Source organism: Antechinus flavipes, chromosome 4 (assembly GCF_016432865.1).
Source record: "Antechinus flavipes isolate AdamAnt ecotype Samford, QLD, Australia chromosome 4, AdamAnt_v2, whole genome shotgun sequence".
NCBI classification, from domain to species: domain Eukaryota; kingdom Metazoa; phylum Chordata; class Mammalia; order Dasyuromorphia; family Dasyuridae; genus Antechinus; species Antechinus flavipes.
Genome location: NC_067401.1, coordinates 7680902 through 7689936, shown reverse-complemented (window position 1 = coordinate 7689936; position 9035 = coordinate 7680902). Strand labels below are relative to the sequence as shown.

The 9035-nt window shown below is 53.6% G+C and overlaps 1 protein-coding gene across 1 annotated transcript in view; it reads right to left on the bottom strand.

Moving 5' to 3' along the window:
- Positions 1-358: 358 nt before the first annotated feature.
- RAMP1 (receptor activity modifying protein 1) overlaps positions 359-9035 on the bottom strand; it is a 47947-nt gene continuing 39270 nt past the window's right edge. The window contains exon 3 of the mRNA XM_051999250.1: positions 359-1161. Coding sequence (XP_051855210.1) covers positions 906-1161 — 256 coding nt within the window. The 3' untranslated portion in view covers positions 359-905. The remainder of the gene's footprint in view (positions 1162-9035) is intronic.

Sequence of the window (9035 nt, the reverse complement as noted above, 5' to 3'; positions counted from 1 at the left end):
GCTGGGCCAAGCTGCCTCCCATGTTTGTTAAACGGGATGGAATCGGACTGTACCAAACATGGCGGACGGCGAGAGCCTAATGAGGTGGTGCGAGTCTCAGTGTTGGAGGACCAGCGACCTTTCAGGACCGTTTGGAGGCTTGAGTGAGGTGGCGAACATCAGGCTCATTGGGACTGGAAGTCTCCGTATAAATGCGAATCGTTCTTATTATCGTCTCCCCCATGTTTGCCAGTCCTCTGTCAAGGTTGCCAGGACTCATCGGGGAGGTGGGGGACCATTTACCGGGCTTATTCTTCACTTATTGATACCCTTTCGACCCCCGCTGGAGAGTCCCAGAATGACCAGAATCCTTCCCATATTTGAGATTATAGCTTTTAATCACTCAAACACAGCTTGTTTTATGTGTACAGTACAATAAAATCATTTATACAATGGAAACACCAAAAGGTCGGAGGATCACATCTGGAGAATGAACACTTCAAGAGAAACACTTGCCCAACGGCTTCCCAAGGAATAATTTATACTCACAACTTCTCTGCCTGACGGAACCTTGGCCAACCTTAACCAATCTCGTGGACCCTGCCGGCTGAGACAAGATAGGGCTCACGTCAAGTAGAACTCTCTCCTGTTAGCAACTGAAAAATATTGTTGGGGTGACTCGGGAGCAGGTTGTGGGGAGGGAATGAATAGGGCTGTCTGCAGCCTGCTCGCGTCTTCTCCCACGATGCTCTCTCCCTCGCCCGCCCTCCCTCCCCCGCAGAGAGTATCCCCTCAGAGCCGCTCCCTTCCCACCTCCTTCCCAGCATCCCTCGGTCTGACAGCCCCACAGTCTCGGGTCACGACGACGATGGCGGGGGGTACATGCACGTGGAAGCCCCAGGAGCCGGAGCCGGGCGGGCGAGGCCTTACACGATGCCCTCGTTGCGCTGACTCTTGTACACCACCAGCGCCGTCCCGAGGAGCGTCACCAAGATGGGGCCGATGATGAAGGGGCAGAGGATGTTGCTGGGCGGGTCCTTCAGGGCCCTGCCCGTGACGGGGCACTCTCGGAAGTAGTGCCTGTGGATGGCGAGGAAGAAGTCGTTCACCTGCAGGTTGGGCCAGGTGCAGTACAGCTTCTCGGCGATGAAAAAGGTGCAGTTGGTGAGCTCTCCGTACGTCCTGCAAGAGAAAGGGCGTTCAGTGGGGAGGAGGAGGGAGGCGGGGGCGCTCGGTCGGCCCGGGACCCACGTTCCCCTCTCCCGCTCCCAGAGTCTCTCTCCAGGGGTGCTGCCTTCTCCCATGAGGTCAGTCAGAACCTGGAGGGGGAGACTGTTCTGCAGTCCTCGGCCCAGGGCTGGGCCCAAATTAAGACCTTAACAAAGGTTCTCTCTCTCTGTCTGTCTGTCTGTCTGTCCTTAGTTCCCCAGGACTGGGTTTTTACCTTCCTGAATGTGCCGTTAGAGGATCTGAATTCAAGTCCTGCTCAATCATTTAGAGAATCTTGGGTGAGACACGTTCTCTCCTTGGGCCTCAGTTTCCTCATGTTAGGGGGCTGGGCTAGATGGCCACTTTGCCTCCTGCGACAGATCTTTGGGTCCTGACTTCCTATGGGGGGTGAGGGGGTAGGAGGGGGAATCTGTTCCCCCCCACTTGTGAAACGATCCCTGTGTTCATCCAGCTTCGGCTCCTGCTCACCGACCCTTTACCTGGGCTCAGTTGGCTGCCGGCTCCACCCATTATCGGATTAAAACCCAGGGGCTGATAAGGACTCAGAACCAGGCCAACCAAGGGGCAGGATGCCCATTGAGTGCCCACCTCCCCTCCTCCCCCATGTGCGTCTGCGTGGAGACCCCCGGATCCGGAACAGGGCTTCAGCTCTCAGCCCCTCATTCACACCCCCTGCCCGTGGGAGGTGGGGCAGATCAGCCCCCGGCCCAGCTCCTGGCCTGTGAAACGGGAGGGAGGGCCTAGCGGCTCAGGGAGGAAGAAGCCGGATTGATCCCAGACTTTGACTTTGGCGAGTGGGAGCCCCGGGCCCGGCCCAGCAGGAGGAGAATCCAGAGCCAGGATATGGCGGCCCCAGAACACATGGAGGGCTCCCGTCCGCCTCAGTCCTGAGGGGCAGAAGGGCTGCCCACCGGGGGCTCTGCCACTCAGGCCTGGGACGAGCTTGGGCACCTTCCAGAGAAAGCCGGGTTTCCTTTGGGTCAAGGGCGGAAAGTGGCTCCCAGGTCCTGGGGAAACGCTCCAATGCCCCAAGTTCACCACCCCATTACCTCATCCCTGCTCGGTCACATTTCAAACAAGCAGAGCCGCCCCCCCCTCCCCGCCCCCCACGGGCTGCTCCCTGTTTGCTGAGAAAACAAGCCCAGACAATGGAGCATCTTATTTGGAGAAGGGATGCCTGGGGACTAAGCTCAGCCTGGATCGGGGGGTGGCGGGGAGCCAGTGCCGAGGCGGGGATGGAAACATGCAGGAACTGGGGCTCGAGTTACGGAGCTCCGGGAGTCACGGAATCACAGACGGAAGGAACCTGGGGGCCGTCTGCTCCGCCCCTGACCCGCCTGAAGGCTCCTCCATAAATGCCCCCAACAGCTTGGTCCTCGAAGACCGGTGGGCATGGGGGGCCCACTACCTGTCTCCTGGCACCGCAAAGCTCTTCCTGGGGGGAAGTTTTTCATTCGTGTTTAGGGCCCAGCGGGTAGTGCTCGTGACTTCTGGTCTTTCTGCAAATGAGCACAAGGCTCTCACCACAGGGATGTCAGGAAAAGGGAGGGAGGCCAATGATTAAAGCCCCTTGCCAGCTTTAAGGGATCTTCATTCACCCCCCCCAGGCCCTGGGCGCTGCCCTCGGAGCCACAGAGTAACCTGGGATCACGAGCAGGGCAAGCGCCAGGGGCGTTCCCTCCTCCTCTCTGGGAAGGCGCAGGGGAGCGGCGCAGGGCAGCTCTGCCTCGGAACTCGGCCTGAGAAAGCGCCCGCCCAAAGGCAGATGACTCCCCAGCTCAGGAAGACCAGGGCTGGAAAGGCTCAAGAGCCAAATTTTCTCTTTTAGAACCTTTTTTCCTCCCTCCCTCCTTCCCTCCTTTCTCACTTCTTTCCTTCCTTGCTCACTTCATTTATTAGGAATATATATATATATATTCCCTATATATTCCTTCCTTCCTTCCTCACTTTATTTATTAGGAATATATTCCTTCCTTCCTTCCTTCTTTCTTTCCTTCCTTCCTCCTTTTATTTGGGGGACAGACAGTGGGGGCCAGGTGACTTTCCCACAGCTTTTAAATGTCTGAGGCTAGATTTGAACTCAGGCCCTTGTGACTCCAGGATGAGCACTCCTCCCATTGTGCCACCTTGCTGCTCCCTAGAACATTTCTGCTCATATGAAGTCCCCCCACACTTAAACAGGAAGAGTCACAGGGCTCTATCGGCACTTCCATTGCAACAACTCCCTCTCCCTCCCCCCAGAGTCCCCTCTTTCTCTGGAGGGCCCCGGCATCCTCCCAGCCTCCCAGATTCGGAGTCACTTTTGGACTTTGTGCCCCCGCCCCTTGTATGCTGTTGGACACCAAGCTTTCTGGGGACAGTAACACATCCTCCTTGCTCCCCTCCCGCTGGCCTCTAGTCCGGCTGAGACCCTCAGCTCTCCTTGCCATGTGTGAGCAGGAGGGCCAGGGAGGGAGGAACCCCTTGTCCACTTGAAATCTATTCCTGGATCCCAAATTAGAAGCTTCCCAACTGCAGAGAACGGTTTATCGATGAATTAGAGGAGGGAGGGGGGATTTGGGGGGACTTGAAGGAAGTCGGGGATATCAGGGGTCAGAGAGGAGGAGGAAGAGTATGGCAGGGAAAACTGCGGGAGCTCGGAGATTGAGGGTCTTGTCTGTGGGACGGCCAGGAGGCCGGAGACACTGGACCAGAGGGTGAGTGTCGGGGGCTGAGGTGTTGTATCTCCCTCAGAATAACCCTGGAAAGAGATAATAAAAGTCTCGTTAGCCCCATCCTGCAGAGACGAGGAAGGGGAGACCAGAAGGGATGTGCAGTCGATAAAGTATTAGGTTAGGAGGAAGGAGACTTGGGTTTAAGTCCCAACTCTCCTTCTATCTCTATGATCTTGAGTAAATTACTTAAACTCCCACAGGACTCAGCTGCTTCATATGTAAGATGGAGTGAATTGGACTACAGGGGCCTCTTAATTCCCTTCCAGTTCCTGATCGATGATCCAACTAACCACCGTGAGCCTCAGTTTCCTAATCTATAAAATGGCCTCTGAGGTCCCCCCAAACTTCGATCCTATTTAAGTCATTGGGTTATTAGTGAACAAAATAAAATTCAAGCCCAAGTCTTTTGTCTCGCCCTCCCTCCCTCCCTCCTCTCTGCCCCCCTGACCCCACCTCCTTCCCCCAACACCAAGAATTTCTCTCTCCGGTCTTATGCAATGGTTGTTCTGGGAGTGATGAAGATACAGCAACAGATACGTGCTTTTTCTTGGAAAAAAAAATCAATGCAACCCTTGACTTAGATGGAAGAGAACACGGAATTCTTCAGGAGGAAGCCTCGTAGTCTCGGGAGCTCTCCGGCCGCCAAGTCTCCGAATCCTCGAAGAGGATGTGGGCTGTCCTTGACACTGGTGAATCCCAGTACCTCCTGTCCTCGCAGGGACCACGGGCTGGGCTGAACTTTCCATGGGCTATTCTGGGCCCCACACGGCGAGATCTGTTCTGTGGCTCTCGGTGCCGCCAGTGCCCCAAAATAACCTTCCGCTGGGAGGCTGGCCGCTCCCTTCGTTCCATTTATTTATACCACGGTGACAGCTGGAAATGGCAATAAATCTGGGGACCTTGATAGGTGAAGACTCTCCCTGTTAGCGAAGACCTGAATTTTGGGAACTGCTCCCTTCCGGGAGTCCCCCTTGGCTCCTTGGAGAGAGACCTAGACACGTGGGTCACCTCCTGGGCCCTGCACTGGGGACGAGCGTGCTCCGCTGGAGTACGGGGGCTAATTAGGAGGAGGAATCTTTCTTGCTTTAATCCAGTTGTTTTGGTTGCTCCTCAGTCTATGAAAATTGTCCTTTTTTGGCTGAAACTTTCCACCCTTGGCCCCAGAGCAAAATCGTTCGGAATGTCCCCAAAGAGTATGGCTGAGAGAACTTCCTCTCGGTCTCAGGAAAGGAAAAGGCCCCAAACACAAAGGCCTTGGTCACTGTGTCCCCGGGCCTCGGCTGCTGCCATGAGTCAGGCAATCGGTGGTTAATTAATTCCACGTGGATCCGGGAAGTATGGCACACAGTGCTGGGCTGGAGGCCGAGAGAGCTGAGTTCAAATCCCATCACAGACACTGATTAGCTGTGGGATTCTGAGGAAGTCACTTCCCCTCTCTCACTTTTCTATCTGTAAAATGGGGCTAAGTATCCTTTTGCAAGCTCCCTTGCAAGATCGTGGGAGAAGGAAAGGGTTTTGTAACTCTAAGTATATTACTTGCAGCATATTACAGTCTGAGAACTTCAAGAAGTTCAGAAAAAAGTCGGCCAAATCAGAAATGTTTGAGGAGCAACAGTAGGTGCCTAATAAATGCTTGTTGCTTGTGTGATTAATTGTGTGACAAAGAAGAGGGCCGATCACGTAAAGGGAGTGAAGGATAGTGGCTTCTCTGGTGTTCTCTGGTTGCCAGGAAAATGCCGTCCCTCAATCACCCAGCATTTTAAGGTCCCTATAAGAGAGGCTGTATGGCATGACTGGATTTTGGGTCAGGAAGTCTAGATTCTAATTCTGCCTTGGGTACTTATTTATGTGACCCTGAGCAAATCATTTAATCAGTCTCAGACTCAGTTTCCTCATCTGTAAATGAGAGAGTTGGATCCAACTTAAATCTCTTTCAGCTTTAAATCTAGGATGATAAGACAAGTCACTTAGAAACTCTGAGGTTCAATTTCCTGAAATTGTAAAAAAAAAAAAAAAAGGGGGGGGGGAGTGAGGGGTGGGAAGAAATGACCTCTAAGGTCCCTTCCAGCTCTTGCTCCCATGATCCCATGTAACAAGTGCTGGATGTAAGGATCCCAAAATAACTTCTATTGTGTTGATAGAGACGTCTACCTTTAAAATGTCAGACCCGCAATGGACTCCGGGTGTGGGATTAGATCTTGGATTTTATGGCATAGGGAACATCCAGAAAAAGAAATCTCTCTCCTGAAGTGCAGGTGGCTCTTCTCTGTACCTGAAAGACTCAGAAGTGCCCAGAGAGGGCACTGAAGTCTGCCCAGAGTCAGAATGGGCCAGAGGCAAATTGGGTTCGGCTTTCTTGGATTTCCTGGCTCTCCAGCCACTACCCTACCTTTCCCTTTTAAATGCTTGAGAAATGAGACTGAATGTCAATCAGTGCTTGCACATAGTAGGCACTTCATAAGACTTTTCAAATGTTTGAGAAATGCAACTAAATGTCAATTGGTGCTTACACATAGTAGGCGCTTCATAAGACATTTCAAATGCTTGAGAAATGTGACTGAATGTCAATCAGTAGTCGCACATAGTAGGTGCTTCATAAGGCCTTTTAAATGTTTGAGAAATATGACAATGTCAATCAGTTCTTGCACATAGTGGGTGCTTCATAAGGCCTTTTAAATGTTTGAGAAATGTGACTGAATGTCACTCGGTGCTTGCACATAACAGGCGCTTCACAAGACCTTTCAAATGCTTGAGAAATGTGACTGAATGCCAATTGGTGATTGCACGTAGTAGGCACTTCATAAGGACGTTGCCATCAGGTAAATACAAAGTATTTTGAGACAACCAGAACGCCAGAGTGGGGGATTTGTTCTTGGGAATCCTGTTTTGTCTGGATTTCTGAACTGAAACGGTTAATCAAGCATCCTCGTCTCTTTGTGTGGTGGCGATCTGACCCAATATGTTTTCAATTTGTCAGAGGCCAGATCTTTACCTCATCTGACCAAGACTTGTTCTGGACACTAAGAGGGCAGGCCGAGGGAAGACTGTGTTACTTGGGGACAATGACCGGTCGTGACAAGCAGCCTTGGTTCTTGGACCTCAGGCCTCCGGGAGGGGAGGTTTGAGGGGCCGGCTGATGTCCTGAGAAACTCAAGCGGGCAAGTTGGACTCCAGGGACCAACTTTTCCAAAATGTCGACCAGGACTCTGTAGAATTGACCGCTCTGATCCAAAGCCAACCAATGGGCACGTCCTGCTGGTTCTCCCTTCTCAATATGCTCTCTCTTCTATTTCTTTCTCCCAACACGCATCCAGGTCTCCCCTGGACCATCTCAGTAGCCTCCTCGTGGCCTCCCTGCCTCCAGTCCCCGCTCTCTCCAATTCCTCCCCCACACAGCTGCCACAGCCCCTCGCTAAATCCCAGCTCGGACCACGTTTTCTCCAGGAGAAATGAATTCCTCGGCTTGGCTTTTCGAGCCTGCCACGGTCCGGTTCCGGCCTCCCTTTGCAGACCCTTAAGAAGGGCACGTTCTCCCTCACCTCCGGGCACCAGCTCCATGTTTTCAGCCAAATTGGCTGAGTTCTCTGCGCGTGGCCCTTGGCTTCCTGTCCTCACGCCTCCGCAAAGGCCCTGATCTGGCTGTTCCTGGAGCTCTCTCCTATTTCCACTTGTGGATCTGTCCCCAGGGCTCGGCTCGGGGGTCACCCAGTGCGTGCCCTCCTCCTCCAGTGGGCACTTCCACGTTGCATCCCCTGGAGAAGGGAAGCTCCCGAGGCCAGGGGCTCCTTTCTGCCTCGTGGCCTCCCCAGGGCAGGTAAACAGGGCTTATTAGACAAGACTGTTATTCTCCTTCTCCAGAAGCGTTCTGGGGGATAATGAGTCGGTCCAGTCTCCCAGCCCTTCACTTTGAAATGAACCATTCGAGCGAAGGAGAAGGCCGTAGGCTTGGCTCTCTGTGAGGGAGCAGCCCGGCCAAGTTCCCCCCGAGCTGAAGGAACATTCTTAGGATTCTGGGCCCGGAGTCCAGTCTGACAGGAGGGGGCCAGGAAGGGTGAGGTAAGACCAGAGGAAGGGGGGAGCTGGGCAGGGAGAAGCCTTCCCACCGGAGCGTCCGCTGAGCCCTGGGAATGTTCCAGTCACAAACGCAGGGTTTTCATTGAGTTTGGGGGGGGGAGTTAAAGACCAGGACAAAGGCTTAAAGAACTTAAAGAACAGTCCTTTGGCTAGCCGCTGCTGCACTGAGATATTCAGCCCCACCAGGGGCTGGGGCCGACTCTGAGAACCTAAGTTCGAGTCCCAGCTTCACTGGGACAAGCTGACTGACCTCGCTGGGTCTCAGGCCCCTCATCTGTAAAATAAGGGTCCAGATTGAGGACCTCGAAGGTCCTTCCCACTCTACAGCCATAGTCCTGTGAGGGTAGGTCAGCTCAGGCCGAGCTCTGGAATCCTTCAGCTGGTGAGAATTGCCAGGCTGTGAGGAAGAAGGTTTACAGCCCAGGAGCCTGGCCTGGGGCAGGGAACAGTAGCCCCCGGGGGTGCCTCTGTGCCAGAAGGGGGCTGCCTGCCTGCCTGAGAGGAGAGCTCCCATGATCAGGGCTTCCTGACCTGTCTGTGAAATGGCTTAGAAATATTCTGATACTTGTATTTCAGTGGAATTGATTCCCTTTGCAATAGTCTGTAATATTCTGTATTATATTCCTTGCACTTAAAAACATTATCAGAAGAAGGGGCCCAATGCTCACCGGACGGCCAAAGGAGTCCATGTCACCAAGAAGGGGAGAATCCCAGCTCTAGGGGATCGGAAGGGTGGCCCAAAAAGGGTGGGGAAGAAGGCCCGGCCAAGCTGCTGGGCTGGGCCCAAATGTGTTGATGAGAAAGGCCAGCCCCAATAACTCTGCCCCACTCTCCCTTCCCAGCCTCATTTTCCTCATGGCAGCGCCCTGGGCTAAGGCCCTGTTTGCTCTATCCTAGGACCGGAGCTCACTCAAGAGGACTGAACTTGGGGAGAAGGAGGAGGAAGAAAGCTGGGAGCTCCTTCCCTTAGGGGCTTTTTCTCTCCTGGATGGCCGGGGAAGGCACCGAGTTGGGAGCACGTGAGCCCGAGATGTCAGT